The sequence below is a fragment of the Salvelinus namaycush genome, chromosome 6, assembly GCF_016432855.1.
Source record: "Salvelinus namaycush isolate Seneca chromosome 6, SaNama_1.0, whole genome shotgun sequence".
Lineage (NCBI taxonomy): Eukaryota > Metazoa > Chordata > Actinopteri > Salmoniformes > Salmonidae > Salvelinus > Salvelinus namaycush.
Genome location: NC_052312.1, coordinates 26,421,197 through 26,438,125, shown reverse-complemented (window position 1 = coordinate 26,438,125; position 16,929 = coordinate 26,421,197). Strand labels below are relative to the sequence as shown.

The window sequence follows — 16,929 nt, the reverse complement described above, 5'->3', positions numbered from 1 at the left end:
CATACATGTTACGTCCGTTGTTGGAATGAGACCAAGGTGCAGCGTGGTAGGCGAACATCTTACTTTTATTTAAAATGAACACCAAAAACCAAAAAAATACAAAACGAATGTAAAGTTCTGCAGGCTATACAGCAACTAACAAAATCAAGATCCCACAACCTAAGGTGGGAAAAAAGGCTGCCTAAGTATGATCCCCAATCAGAGACAACGATACACAGCTGCCTCTGATTGGGAACCATACCAAGCCAAACAAAGAAATAGGAAAATTAGATTGCCCACCCAAATCACACCCTGACCTAACCAAATAGAGAAATAGAAAGGCTCTCTAAGGTCAGGGCATGACAATACACCTGGTGACCGTGTCAGCGTGCATGCGCCTGGCCCGCCACAGGAGTCGCTACAGCACGATGGGACAAGGACATCCCGGCTGGCCAAACCCTTCCCTAACTCGGACGATGCTGGGCCAATTGTGTGTCGCCTCATTGGTCTCCCGGTCGTGGCCGGCATGGGTCTCGAACTAGCATCTGTAGCAACGCAGTTTGCACTGCGATGCAGTGTCTTAGACTGCTGCGAACCTCAGGAGGCTCCATCCACAAAGTTTTTAATGCTTATCAACTACCTTGCACAAAATATCAAAATACTAAAATACTACACAGGACTCTTAAAGAATTTCATTTAAATGCTAATTGTATTTTTTGATCACAGAAACAATGAGAAAATATGGAAAAATAAATAATGAAATGTTAATTATATAAAGCAGCCCGTGTAATCATCTGCCAGAGAGTAGCCCCAATCGTCCCAAGCCCCAAGTAATACATTTGGGCTAGATAACTGTCACCGGAATCGGCCCGAGCCCCAAGTAATACATTTGGGCCAGATAATTTACACCGGAATCGGCCTGAGCTCAATCCCCACATCCCAGCCATAAGTAATACTGCCGAAGACGAGTCTGACTCTCAGCCGAGTGCCCCGACTCTCAGCCGGAATCGGCCCAGATTCACTGTGCTAGCTGGGGAATCTCCGCCAATAATTACATTTAGAGGATTGGACAATTCGAAATTTATATCTAAGAGGCATTTTTCGTTAGGTCAAATCTGATCTGTGAGAATATCTAAGGGGCTTTTATATATTTCTAAACTAATTCATAATAATTGCACATCACCCTATGGGACTCCCAATCACAGTCAGATGTGATACTACCTGGATTTGAACCAGGGACTGTAGTGATGCCTCTTGCACTGAGTTGCAGTGCCTTAGACCACAGTGCCACTCAGGAACCATGACCAATATGACCAATATATATTGTGCTGTTAATTCCCATCCTAGAAACGTTGTTTGCGGAATTCTCAGCCTGCTATGCTTGTGGAAAACAGGGTTAATAATAATTATAATAGTTTTTCTCCCTTCCACTTGTTAAAGGTTCCAATTAATAAAAGGTTTTTTTACAGAACAAATAATACAACAAATATTGTGGTTAAACTCAAATATACTAATTATATTTGAGTTTAACCACAATATTAGGTTTATTATTTGTTCTGTCTTTTCTGGTGGATTAAACTGAAATTGCAACAACTTTCTATGGCCTGTTTAAAAACTAATGATATTTTCGAGATTATTTCATTTTCAAATAACCTAAAGTGAGCGAGAAAAAGGCCATTCTTGAACATGGGGTGAGACATTGTTACAAATATATAAATTAAACTAGTTTGTTTTTTAGAATTATTTATTTCTGTTTTTAGAGGGGGAGAAACCAAATAAATAATGTCACCTCATAGGTCTCCCGGTCACAACCAGCACGGGTATTGAACCAGCATCTTTAGCAACACAGTTTGCACTGCAATGCAGTGTCTTAGACCGCTGCACCATTTAGGCGCTGTACAAGGTAACTGGTCGGGAGTAGCCTACAGTACTAAAGTAAGAGCAAAATAATCCTAACATTTCCACACCCTAATTGTAGTCTAAGTTTCTCTTAGAATAAAAAACAGTTTTAGTAAGTAATACTGATGAGTAGAAACAAAAAAATAAGTGTATTTTTCCAGGTGTGCGCGTACAGGACAGAGGAATCGCAATTCTTAGAGTATTGTTGTAAATTCAATCACCTCCTTCATCCTCATCATTCAGTTAAATGAAAGTCGTGCACAATTATCAGTTTCTATTTGGTTTATGTTGCCCATTCATTGTCAGTTAGAGACAGTAGCACCTTGGGACTCAAAAGCATAATCAGTGCTCTAACTCCCCCTTGCGCTGGTCTGGAGCAATGAAGTAGTGACACGGGGTACGGTACTAAACCACAAATTACATCTAAGTCCCGCAGCATAATCACATAACTTTTAGTTGAGCAACCACTGTACATTTGTGTTAGGATAAATCAAGTCTTAGATTTTAAAGTGGAATTAACTAACTTTAGAAGCCTTTTTAAACCTTGAATACACTAGAATTTGCATTTCCTGCTGCACATGAACATTCTCTACAACAGCAGAGTGATCAAATTAAGATAGCACATCTGTATAGAAAAGTTAGAATCTTAGGCGAGTATTGGGGAGCTCTATCTTGGTAGGTGAAATGTCTATGGTCCAAATCACTGACGCAGGTCCACAATGATATGTATAACCTGGCATTATGCCTAAAAAGAAACCTGGATTCAAAGAAAGGTCCTGGCTATTTATCAAATTACTAAAAGCGGAATTTTATGTTTTTTGGCTGGGGTCAAAATATTTTTTTATAAGTCCATATTGATGCAGAAAATCTAAAATATTTGTGTAGTTATTAGGAACAAGTTGACTGATATTAGGGACAAGTTGACTGACAAAGTCCTGAAAAATTGGGAGGATTGAATAAACCACCTTTGAGATATGATCAAAAATATGCTATCTTTTGGGTTAATGAGGCCTCGGTTCTAAAGCCAAGCAAGCATGGCATTTAGAAGTGCCAAATCAATTGTGACTGTTGTCTTAGAGCAATGTTTTGTTCAATTGAGCCACTGCCAAGTGCATTTCATGTGTGTTTTCACTTCAAAGAGCTCTGACGCAATGGTCCAAAAGATACTCAGAGGGGCCATAGAAAGAGCTTTCATGTGTATAATGTTCCCATACAAACAAAATCAAAGAGGGACATGGATATTTATTACTGAGACAAAATTAGGCTAACAGTGCTACATTAACATATTAACATCTTAACAGAACCCAAATTCATGATAAGTATCAATTTAAGATTAGAAGTCCATGTTGCTGGTTAAACGAGTTTCTACTTTAAAAAATATTGTACTGTAGTCCCAAAAAATGTCAAATGTAATTAATATACAAATGTGTAGTGTAATGTCTTATTTACTCAGAATGTAATATGCCACTAGTATATCAAATTGACATATCAAATGTATCATTCATTTGAATATGTTCTATGGTTTAGTTAATAGTGTATAGGATCCCTTCCAAAAGGGCCAGGGAAGTCATTTGTTAGACAATAGGAGTATCAGATCACTTTACCTCCCTGGCAATATCCTGCTATGTCACAACCACACTTGGATTAAACAAATTTCCATGTCAATTATGTTATAGTCAACCCGATTTTATAGCTTTCGGCATTTTGTATTTTAATGAATAGTGTAAGTAAATCTGGCCTTAAATGAATAGGGCCCTAAATGAAGTTCGACATAAGGTAGCCCTCTTACAAGATAGGGGGAGCTGCACTACAGGAACACACACTCACAGACACCCTAGGTCCAGCATCTCATCGCTTAGCATTTTTGGTGCTGCTAGCAATGCTTATGGGGACATATTGTGCTTTGAAAAGCCCAAAACCAATATATGCAGCCACTGTTTGAAGCTGTAAGGCATGACTGTGAAAGATGTGAAGGTTGGATGTCCTAATGCAGTGTTCCTCAATCCGTGTCTTGAAAAGATCATGTACACCTGCAGAAGCTCTACAGAGCTGAGTATTGTTTTGTTTTTTTACCTTTCTTTCATGTCAACACTTTGTGAGGGGGGAGAAAAGTTTTGTTGTTTGTGGTAAAAAATAAGTTTGCGTAAAGTAGTGTGTACAATGTTTATTTTCTGAGGGCAATCATCATCGGATACCGTAGATAGTTTGATTGATGGATGTGCAATTATAGCTAGTCATTTCTTAATGACTAAATCTCTTGATTAATCATAGCAGCATTTTACAGTGTTGTTTTACGAATATTACTCTGTATTTGATTAACTTGTTACACTGAATTGGCTTTTTTCCTACCTGTATTCATGGGTTGCATCTCCGTCACTTGGTCATGCCATTGTTATGAAAGTTCTACAGACGCCTCAGCAATAGCTTTGCTCGAAGTCGAGTGACAGCCAGTCATTGTCAACATTGATTAGTGACCGTTTCGTCTAAATTACACTATAGTGGCCTTGAAATATGATGACGTGTCTAAAGTATGCAAATAATTAGTAGGAAACAACTTTGCCATGACAAAAAAAAAGTACTTTAGACAGATGGCAAGGTTCTTTACAAATAGCTAGCAATGCAAACTATAGCTAGTAAAAATGTGGTGCTGTCTCCTCAATCTTAGCTAGCTAGCTAGAGTTATACTGCATGTTATACTGCATCACAATGATGACAAAAGGTTTTCTATTAAATATTTGTCTCTATTTGAAATGTCATCGTGTTTCCAAGACACTATAATGCACTTTAGACTAAATCTTCATCAGCGCCAATTCAGAATTAATTGAGTAGAACATTCAGAGGAGGGCGCAGTGCCTAAAGAGAATCTTCATTACAATATTGTGAGTCAATTTGCAACCCATCTATACCACAATTACATTAATTGCTCTCCGTGTTTTCTCTTTTATGATATGCAGATAAAAATCTTCCAAACAGCTCAAATGTCGAGGTGGAAGTCACACCACCAATGAATGGTACTGCAGGACAAGAAGGGGAAGCTCCGGTAAGAAACCCATTTTAGGGGCACACACACACACAAACCAACATAGACCCGACCGCAAACAAGTGGGCACACAACTCAACAATTCCCATCCCTCCACTTGTGCACATATTTACTAAGGTACTAGTCAGATACATTAGAAACTCAAAGATATGAACCTTAGAGTTATGGAATGCCGGACCTGAACAATAATTAAATGGGAAAAAAACAGAATTACCGTAGGTTACAGACCAACTTAAATGTTGCTTTCATGTGAAGCATAAAACGACACTTCAGATAGGGTCTTCACTCACATGCTGCTTGCTCATATCACGGATTCCCCCGGTACTGCTGCTCATTCCGTGCACCAGTTCCGGAGGTCTATGTCACCGGCCTCTAGGCGTCATTGCACTGCCTCATTACACACACCTGATTCCAATTCCCCTGATTAGTAATTGTATATATGTGCCCTCTGTGCACCATTGTCTTGTCGGTTATTGTTCCCATGTCCATTGGTCTGTGAGTACCTGTGCATTGTTATTTCGGCTTTCAAGCTGCGTGTATTGTGCACTTGTAATTACGGGTCTCGGCCCGTGTATTGTTGTGCATTTGTTGTTACGGGTCTCGCCCCGTGTAGTGTATTGCAGGTATATATTAGAGGTTTAACCACGCTCTTTTGTTTGGGTTACCTCCTTGTGTTTTTGTATACATGTTTGTTTTGGGCTTCGTCCCCGTGCCTTTTCATGGCATGTTGTATATTTTGGGTGGAGTATTAAACCCCCCTATTACGAATTCCTGTGCCTGTCTCCAACCATTAATAAAATGTAATGTTTAAGCACAGATTAAGCCCACTTTAAGCACTTTGGAAAAAAGCGTCTGCTAAATGGCATATATATATACATATATATACTTAAGCAATAAGGCCCGAGGGGGTGTGGTATATGGCCAATATACCGCGCTAAGGGCTGTTCTTAAGCACGACGCAACGCGAAGTGCCTGAACACAGCCCTTAGCCGTGGTACATTGGCCATATACAGTATCACAAACCCCAGATGTGCCTTATTGCTTTTATAAACTGGTTACCAATGTAATTAGAGCAATAACAATAAATGTTTTGTCATACGCGTGGTATACAGTCTGATATACCATTGCTGTCAGCCAATCAGCATTCAGGGCTTGAACCACGCAGTTTATAATATATATTATATATCACCTCCAAAGACCAGAAGTGGAAACCAAAAAATGGCATCAGAATATATTGGTTCGCCTGATTATAGCACGGTTGTGTACGCCATGCTATTGATAACAATACCATCATCTGGATGTGGAGAGGGAGGAAGAGAATAGCCCTTTTGTTTTACTGCTGTTTCATCGCCAAGGTTACAAGCAAGTCTCTGTCAGCGCCAACGGTCATGGCAGATTAAGCAGGCTGAGCTGTCATCAGGTCCATCTTCTATCGTGCTCCAACCCGCTTAATATGCTGCGTAGGTACTTCATCTTGACCTTTTTTACATTTCAAACCCAACGAATGAACATTTGGTCTCATTAGAACAGGATATCATACCCCTAGGTTTGAAAACAATCCTCTCTGATGTTTTTTTGCATACATCATTGTCCACAGAGCAAGGGAGTAAGGGACAGACTTGGCTGACAGCAATAGTTCTTGGTGCGTTCTACATTGATTGGCGTGTGAGGACCTGTTCTCCAGCAGTCCCAAATGGGGTCCTGGTCCTCCTCTTTAATTGGATACAAGGGAATCTGAGACTGCTTTCCACTCTCAAAAGGGTTTGTTTGTGCTCTTTCCTTATTTTAAATTAATATGGTACCTTATAACTGCCTTAATGTTGCTGGACCCCAGAAAGAGGCAGCAGCTAATTGGGATCCTTAATAAATACTTAATTCATAATTCACGATAGAGATGTTTTTATATACCAGCTACAGTCATAAATGTCACCTTTAACTGGTTGATTAAAAATATATCTATAACTTTTACGTTCACAGTTTATTTCCAATAACAATATTCCGAGAGTGCAGGAGTCTGGTCTAGTGGTAGCGCTGCCGACACCAGATCACATATCCCCCTTGGTGATGTACGTACGAATTTAGTCTCACCTCTTCCCACACTGTAAAAGGTCATTAGTTCTGCTTATTAATTTTTGGGGTGGAAACCTGTTGCCCAGAACCATTCAAGTAACCCAACTCAAAGTATTGCAGTGTTCAATACTTAAAGTAATATGCTGACATCACCACCAATTTGGTTATCTTTTTAAGTTGTAAATACTTAGCTGTTTTGTGTTTTTTTTTACACTAAATTGCATTATGTATTCTGAACTATATCAATTGAAGTTACTTAATATTTATTCTCGGGAACATAAAAATGTAGGGTCCCATTTACTTAAATTAATACCAATTAAGTACCTTACAGTTGATTGTTTTAAATTTAAATGGTAAATAATAAACTAAAATAGCTTCTTACCAAAGAGCAATTTCTCAAGCAAGAATATTGATATGACTGTCTGTGGGGAGGGGAAAACAGAAAACTAGCTGTTATTGGCAGAGAGGTTTGGGACTTTTGGTCTATAAACTCATTTACCAAAACAGGCAAAAATGTCAGGCTGTCTTTTCAAACAGCTCTTACACTAAAAGAGCATTATCAACATTTTCACAATTTCACGGTATTATATAAAACACAGGCAAATCACGTTTTTAACTGCACTGGGCCTTTAAATTATTATTTTTTCAAGCGTTAGTAGGAAGTAGTTCTGATTAGTAATTTTTAGTGGTCATGTCTTAATGTTTAACATTCTTTTATGGATTTGACGATTTGTCATTTTAACCCACCTTGGCAAGCATTGTTGAGCACAATGATCATTCCTCTAGCAATATTTGGATGTAGAGCTGTAAGCATTGCAGAATGCTGCAATAGCCTTTGTCATTTAGAGCGGAGTGACCTTGTTGATGGTAGGAATGGCTTGTCTGAGTTGTCTCATTATTGAACGTCAATTTACCCTGGTTTTAATATCCGTTCATCGTGATCCTTTACACATCATAGTACAACAAACCGCTTAATACGATTTTAGAAATATACTTTTCTTTATTTAAACATTCATACATTGTGTAAAAGTATCATATAGTCCAAAAAATAATAATTACCCGCAATCCTTTCAAAAACGGAGCAACATGGCACTATTCATAGCTTGCAAAATCATAATAATTCTATATCAGCACAACACAAATAAATCAAGTGTTTTTTACTCAAATATCAATGTCTGACTACAACTTTATTTTTTTAAAGTAAAGATGTGAAACATAATGTAATCAAGTAAAAACAACTTATTTAATAAATGTTAGATTGACTGTAAAATATTAAATAATCATAACTTGCAACAACTCAATAACTTTAGATTAGCAGAGCACAAATAAAGTTATATTTAGTCAATAACCTAATATTTGCTAATAGTAATGAAAAACATTCAGTGATAAGAAATCTTATTGACATCTGAGTTACCACTTTTATGATTTGAGTTCTAGTGACCATTGGAGATGTTTGAGTAGCCACTACTCAATTTCTTTAATGAGTTAGGCAGTTACTTTTTACAATGCATCTGTCTGCTGCTCTACATGTAGGTCTATCTATCGCCCTCTCTCATTCCTGACTGTCCTGTGAAATAAATTAATAAAAATACAATCTGTTGTAACATACTCTTTCACAGAAACAGGCCTCTCTCGGAATATACTGTCGTAGTCGGTCCAGCCATCTGGATTCTCAGTTCATCGTGCCAACAGGAATAAACATCTCTCTGGGAAGAAGAAGGGCGGGAGTCTATGTTTCATAATTAACGACTCATGGTGTAATTGTAATAGCATACAGGAACTCAAATCCTTTTGTTCACCCAAACTCGAATACCTTACAATCAAATACCGACCGTATTATCTCCCATTACATTTTTTAGGGTTATTGTCACAGCTGTGTATATCCCCCTCAAGCCGATACCACGACGGCCCTCAAGGAACTTCACTGGACTTTATGCAAACTGGAAACCATATTTCCTGAGGCTGCATTTATTGTAGCTGGGGATTTCAACAAAGCAAATTTGAGGAAAAGGCTACATAAATTCTATCAGCATATCGACTGTAGTACTCACACTGTAAAAACACTCAACCATTGTTACTCCAACTTCCGGGATGCATACAAGGCCCACTCCCGCCCTCCTTTTGGAAAATCTGACCACGACTCCATTTTGCTCCTCCCTTCCTATAGGCAGAAACTCAAACAGGAAGTACCCATGCTGGGGACTATTCAACGCTGGTCTGACCAATTAGAATCGACGCTTCAAGATTGTTTTGATCACACATGCTGGGATATGTTCCGGGTAGCTTCCGAGAATAATATTGACGTGTACACTGAGACGGTTACTGAGTTTATCAAGAAATGTATAGGAGATGTTTTACCCACTGTGACTATTAAAACCTGCCCTAATCAGAAACCGTGAATAGATGGCAGCATTTGCGTAAAACTGAAAGCGTGATCCACCACATTTAACGGCAAGGTGACTGGGAATACAGCAGAATACAAACAGAGTAGTCATTCCCTCCGCAAGGCAATCAAACAGGCAAAACGTCAGTATAGAGACAAAGTGGAGTCACAATTCAATGGCTCAGACACAAAACATATGTGGCAGGGTCTACAGACAATCACACACCACAAAAGGAAAACCAGCCATGTCGCGGACACCGACGTTTTGCTTCCGGACAAGCTAAACACATTCTTTGCCTGCTTTGTGGATAGCACAGTGCCACAGACATTGCCAGCTACCAAGGATTGTGGGCTCTCCTTCTCCGTGGCCGACGTGAGTAAGACATTTAAACGTGTCAACCCTCGCAAGGCTACCGGCCCAGACGGCATCCCTATCCCTAGCTGGCGGGTGTGTTTACGGACATATTCAATATCTCCATATCCAAGTCTGCTGTCCCCACATGCTCCAAGATGGCCACCATTGTTCCTGTACCCAAGAAGGCCAAGGTAACGGAACGAAATTACTATCGCCCCATAGCAGTCACTTCTGTCATCATGAAGTGCTTTGAGAGGCTAGTCAAGGATCATATCCCCTCCACCTTACCTGTCACCCTAGACCCCACTTCAATTTCCTTGCTGCCCCAATAGGTCCACAGACAATGCAATTGCGAACACGATGCAATCGCCATCACAATCACCATCACACTGGATCCTATCCCATCTGGACAAAAGGAATACCTATGTAAGAAGGCTGTTCATTGACTATAGCTCAGCATTCAACACCATAGTACCCTCCAAGCTCATCATTAAGCTCGAGCCCCTGGGTCTGAACCCCGCCCTGTGCAACTGGATCCTGGACTTCCTGATGGGCCGCCCCCAGGTGGTGAAGGTAGGAAACAACATCTCGCTTCGCTGATCCTCAACACTAGGGCCCCACAAGGGTGCGTGCTTAGCCCCCTCCTGTACTCCCTGTTCACCCATTACTGTATGGTACATATCACTGACATATCACTGACAAAGTAAAATGGTCCACCCACACAGGCAGTGTGGTGAAGAAGGCGCAACAGTGCGTCTTCAACCTCAGGAGGCTGAAGAAATTGGGCTTGTCACCTAAAACCCTCACAAACTTTTACAGATGCACAATTGAGAGCTTTCCTGTCGGGCTGTATCACCGCCTGGTACGGCAACTGTACCGCCCACAACTGTAGGGCTCTCCAGAGGGTAGTGTGGTCTGCACAACGCATCACCGGGGGCAAACTACCTGCCCTCCAGGACACCTACACCACCCGATGTCACAGGAAGGCCAAAAAGATCATCAAGGACAACAACCACCCGAGCCACTGCCTGTTCACCCCGCTATCATCCAGAAAGTGTACAGGTACACTTTCAGGTACACTTTAAAGCTGGGACCCGAGAGACTGAATAACAGGTTAGATCTCAAGGCCATCAGACTGTTAAATAGCCTTCACTGCTGCTGCCTATATACTGTACACAGACTTGAAATCATTGGCCATCCATACATTTATAAATTCTTAATTACATTCCTTTACTTAGATTTGTGTGTATTAGGTATTTGTCGTGAAATTGTTAGATATTACTTGTTAGATATTGCTGCACTGTCGGAACTAGAAGCACAAGCATTTCCCTTCACCCGCAATGACATCTGCTAAACACGTGTATGTAACCAATAAAATGTTATTTAATTTGTATGGCTATGTCCTTTAACTCCAATTTGCTGATTATAGTTGTACAATAAAATACGAAAATCACATACCCAGATAGGTAAGTTAGCTCAAATTAATGCATTCATAATGTTATATATTATGTATAATCTACAGTATATCATGACATTATTTATACTTTTTTTTTTACTGTGTGATCAGCTTAAATGCAGACTACATCTTGCTCTCTCTGTTCTGGTGGACTGTCATTACAATCACTTATTGCGAACTTTGTAAAAATGGCTAGTTAGCTACAGTACAAAATCAATGACCTATAAAAGTCAAAACTATAATTTCATATTTGAAAATTACTCCAACAGGCTCCATAAGTCTGGAATCCCTTTTGCTAGTACCGCAAGTACACAGAACATTTTCTGCTCCACCTTTGTTGGTGTAGGCTAGATGTTGTCAAGATCTGTGCAGATGCACCTGCAGATGAGACGAAAATACCTAACTCGTCATTGCTCAGGTTCTTAAGCTTGTTCCGCGTGTTTTATGGAGAGGAAAATGTCTCCCATCAGCTTCAATATTGTGACAATAATGCAATATATCAGGCAACTGGGTCTGTAATTTTGGCCAGAAGAGGCCTGCTTGGATTAATGTCATGCGGTGAGACAGATTTCCGTGTTAAAGTGAGCCACTGCTTACTTCCATGTCACCTACACAGCGATGCAGACCCTTATCTTTAGAAGTTGAGGTATCTCACTTGTTTGGCATTCTGATGACCAAACTGAAGGTCCAGCAGTCCAGACATTTGATCATGCGCCATGTATGAGCACATGAGTAGAGTGTCAGGCTCATCCAGGCTTGGAGCAATCTTCCAAACCACTGTCATCAAATGCCCCTATCTCAAGGTCACAGAGAGTGAGGGAATGCCAACCAACTCTATAATCATTTCCTAAGGCCTTAGTTGTCATTATTATTTATCATCATCATAGTATTCATATTTTTTTCCCCAGAAAGGCCTGGCTGACCCTGACTGCACCACATTTTGATCACAGATCTCCCAATTTCTCCAAACCAATTTCACATTTAACTGTATCAATACTGCAGGTTTCTCTTTTCTTTGAAGTTATTGCATTATTCCGACGCACCTGCAACGAGAACTCAGATGTACGAGTGCTGTATTTTATTTTGAAACTGTATCGATACTGAAAGCCTCTCTTTTCCACACTTGCTCTCTTTTCTTAGGCTGAGGATGAGGAGGAAGAGGACCAGCCTCTGAGCCTGTCTTGGCCAGATACCATGCGCAAGCGTTTCACCTACCTCATCATCATGCCCATCGTCTTCCCTCTATGGCTTACACTGCCTGATGTCAGAAAACCAGTAAGTGATTCCCCTCCATTTCTATCTCTTACTGTTCCAGTTTGTCAGATAGAGAAATAGGCCCAAATGGAACCCTATTCCCTATATAGTGCTCTACACACTATGGGCCCTGCTCAAAAGTAGTATAGGGAATAGGGTGCATTTGGGACGCAAACATAGAACGACTCATGTTTAGTATGAAGTGTATCTGTCTATACTTATTTAGCTATAACTGGTCAATAATAAGTGTGATGTGTTGTTTGCTTTAGATACCTGTAGAACAATAATATTGAGGCTTCATTTGTCATTTACGCCTTTAGAGTAATCATAGCCTTTTCCTCCTTTGTCTAACAGACTGCAAAGAAGTTCTTTCCCATCTCATTTCTGGGTTCTATCTGTTGGATTGCTGGATTCTCCTACTTAATGGTGTGGTGGGCTCACCAGGTACGTGGGGTGCACTGGGGGCTAAATTAATTTAACCATTAAGGGTTTTTCACACTACTGAGCCAAGCCAAACCAAGCTGTACTGAGCTGGCCTAGTTTTGCATCCACCATAGTTGCTGAAAAATTTGAGATTGGAACAGTACTATACTGAACAAAGATATAAACGCAACATGTAAAGTGTTGGTTTCATGAGCTGAAATAAAATATACCAGAAATGTTCCATTTGCAAAAAAAGCTTATTTCTCTCAAATTATAAAAAAAAAGAAACAAATATTCTCCATCCATCTGACAGGTGTGGCATATCGAGAAGCTGATTAAACAGCATGATCATTACACAGGTGCACCTTTGTCACACAACACAATGCCACAAATGTCTCAAGTTGAGGGAGTGTGCAAATGGCATGCTGACTGCAGGAATGCCCACCAGAGTTGTTGCAAGATAATTGAATGTTCATTTCTCTACCATAAGGCGCCTCCAACGTCATTTTAGAGAATTCGGCAGTATGTCCAACCAGACTAAAAACCGCAAACCACATGTAACCACGCCAGCCCTCCACATCCGTCTTCTTTACCTACGGGATCGTCTGAGACCAGCCACCTAGACAGCTGACAGTATTTCTGTCTGTAATAAAGCCTTTTTGTGGAGGAAAAACTAATTCTGATTGGTTGGGCCTGGCTCCCAAGTGGGTGGGCAAATGCCCTCCCAGGCCCACCCATGAGTGCGCCCCTGCCCAGTCATGTGAAATCCATAGATTAGATTATTTCAATTGACTGATTTCCTTATATTAACTTCAATTCAGTAAAATCTTGAAATTGTTGCATTTGTATTTTTGTCCAGTATACATTTAGTGAAATCATGTTTCCTTTTGTTAAGACCCTAAACCACCTCACACAGAACAGAACACAAACATGTTCACAAGCAAGTGGCAGGACGTATAGGTAGTTAGAAAAGGAGAGGGATATTCAGAGGGTTAGAACACTGTGATATTGTTATCAGCAGCCTTCCGCTCTTTGGCCTGTGTAACTACACCTCTCAATCAAAGCTAGACAACATTAAATAGTCAGAGTCCCTGAATACAGGGATTTCAGCAGAATATGAAAAAAGAAAACCCCAAAATATGTCAAAGTATAGCTGACTGTTTAATTCCTTAAACCTCACCTCCACTTAAAATATTTATTTACCCCATTTTTTTCTGTTTACTCTTTACAGGTTGGAGAGACCATTGGGATTACAGAAGAGATTATGGGCTTGACTATATTAGCAGCTGGTACCTCCATCCCTGACCTAATCACCAGTGTCATTGTTGCACGGAAGGGGCTGGGGGATATGGCCGTGTCCAGCTCTGTGGGCTCCAACATCTTTGACATCACTGTTGGGTACGCTTTTGTCATCAGTACTGTGATCACTCTAATTTCGAATTATCATAAACTTGCAATTAATAGCAAGGGTATTTATTTGCTTAAATCACTGAACACAACAGGCACTTATTAGAGACAGGCTTTTAATGCACACCGATTTAGCTCATTTGCATAGTTAATTGTTTAGTTACAGCTTTTACTTCCAGCATTGTAATAAATGTTTTGATTTCCTGCACTAATGTGTTATCATTTATCTCACATTTATTTTGTCTTAATGTGCCTCTATTTAAAAATATATTTAATTAATTTACAGAACATAATCATAATTATTGTAACGGCAGCCTTCCTCCTCCTCACGAGAAGAGGTGTAGCAGGGATTGGACCAACACCAGTGCTCAACATGTTTAATTAAGACGATAAACAGTGAACACTTACAAATACAAAATAACAAAATGTGGCAAACCGATACAGCCCTATCTGGTGCAGAGAAAGCACAAAGACAGGAAACAACCACCCACAAACCCCAACACAAAACAAGCCACCTATATATGATTCCCAATCAGAGACAACACAAAACACCTGCCTCTGATTGAGAACCATATTAGGCCAAACATAGAAACAGACAAACTAGACACACAACATAGAATGCCCACCCAGCTCACGTCCTGACCAACACTAAAACAAACAAAACACACAAGAACTATGGTCAGAACGTGACAATTATTCTCCTTTCGGCAGTTCTTGCTTTCACCATTTCTAGGGGTCTGTACCCGCCAAAATTGTTGACTGGCAATAAAAACTGATGATTGACATAATTTATTTTTGTCATTACTGAATTATTTAATGTAACAAATCAAACATTAAACCTTGTAAACAATTCATGGTAATTTATGGTAACCTTGTATACAATTCATCAAGAACTGCCGTTTATTTGAAACAGCTGTTTATTTGCTGAAATTAACGCTGTTGCCTGACTATTAAAAAGATACCAATGGATATTTGAGACACTGCCTTTAATTTAAAGATGCACTATTCAAAAATTTGAATAGTTTGCCTAATTTCAATTTATGTGACAAAACAAGCAAGTATTGTGTAGAGAATAATTGTTCCATCTAAACCGCTGTGAAATATATTTTCCATAACCAAAAATATTGTATTTTCAGCTGTTTCAAGCTGGTGTACAAAACCGAAAGTAAAAGACGCAAAAATGTAACTTAAGCACGGAAAGCATATAAATAGTGCACATAGAACAGATATACCGTTCTTAGACTTGCTTTCGATGACAATGACAGATCTATATCACACTTCTATGTGAATTTGGTTGGGTTGCCCAAAAAGTTACTTTTTGCAGCTTTAAGTTTTACAGTACTAATTTATTTTAATATATGTTCCTTTCACATTTTGAACATTGTTTATTATTAGATTATTCTTATTAGCATTTTTGCAGTGCTGGGGGATGTTTTTACATATTACATAGTAACAGTCATACAGTATTACTTTGTTCTTATCCAATAAGTAGCTTTCGGTTTCATTGGGATTAATTAAAACCACACTTTTTTGATAACATCATTTTGATAACAATTATTACCAGATTTATGATAAATGCTTGGTAGACACCAGATACTTTATAATAGGATGTAAAAGTTAATTGAACTTAATTGAACTGTTGTATTCTCTAATTTATTCGATTGAATACGGTTTGCCCATCGGTGGTGACATGGAAGTTCCCACTATGGACATTTTGCAAAGGGACTTTATTCATTACAACCCAGAGGCGTCCATTCTCAGGTCTAAACTGAACAATACCTATTATCTAGATTTATTACACAGATGTATGTGATGCTGAAAGATAAACTTTAAGTATGGCTGAAGACCATGTAACACGTGTGTTTGTTTATTTTGTGTGTTTCAGCCTGCCGTTCCCATGGCTCCTCTGGTCCATTATCAACAACATGCGGCCTGTGGCGGTGAGCTCTAACGGGCTGTTCTGCGCCATTGTGCTGCTCTTTCTCATGCTCATCTTCGTCATCATCTCGATTGCTGCCTGCAAGTGGCGGATGAGCAAGCTGCTGGGCTTCATCATGTTCGTGCTCTACTTAGTTTTCCTGGTGCTCAGCGTTATGCTGGAAGACAAGATCATCGCCTGCCCTATATCCATCTGAGACCCCTCCACTCCTGCCACAAAATGTTCACTCCTTCTACAGGATACAAGAAGCATGGGGATGGGATAGAGGAAATGCACTCAAAAAAACTTTCAGAATAAGGGCGCATGATTTGGCTCGGCTGATTCACTGGACGGCTAAACCTGAGCGGAAGTAGATAATAATAATAATCATCATCATAATGATAATAATAATAATACAAAATATGATTATTATTTTGGGGCGGGGGTTGTAGATGACCGGGGGATGTAGTTTTTTGGGATGGGGGTGTATTAGCCAGGTAGAGGAGCAACTATGCCGTCTTATGCATGTCACTTGTTTTACTAGATCAGTGGACTACTCAGTAGATTGAGGAGGCTGAAGGAAGTACACAAGAGACTTCTGACAAAGCTGTGGTGGCTGAGCCTGGCATGAAACACCAGAGGTGCAACAATAATACTTTCTGCTTCAGGACAGATTGTGAGAAACCTTTTTGAATAAGACTTTGGATGACACTCTTTAACTGGTTTCACTGACTGACCGGATGAC

The 16,929-nt window shown here is 39.7% G+C and overlaps 1 protein-coding gene across 1 annotated transcript in view; it reads left to right on the top strand.

The window, feature by feature from the left end:
• LOC120049308 (sodium/potassium/calcium exchanger 2-like) overlaps window positions 1–16,401 on the top strand; it is a 151,859-nt gene extending 135,458 nt beyond the window's left edge. The window contains exons 8-13 of the mRNA XM_038995558.1: window positions 4,833–4,918; window positions 5,817–5,828; window positions 12,323–12,457; window positions 12,791–12,880; window positions 14,091–14,257; window positions 16,152–16,401. Coding sequence (XP_038851486.1) covers window positions 4,833–4,918; window positions 5,817–5,828; window positions 12,323–12,457; window positions 12,791–12,880; window positions 14,091–14,257; window positions 16,152–16,401 — 740 coding nt within the window. The remainder of the gene's footprint in view (window positions 1–4,832; window positions 4,919–5,816; window positions 5,829–12,322; window positions 12,458–12,790; window positions 12,881–14,090; window positions 14,258–16,151) is intronic.
• Window positions 16,402–16,929: the final 528 nt, after the last annotated feature.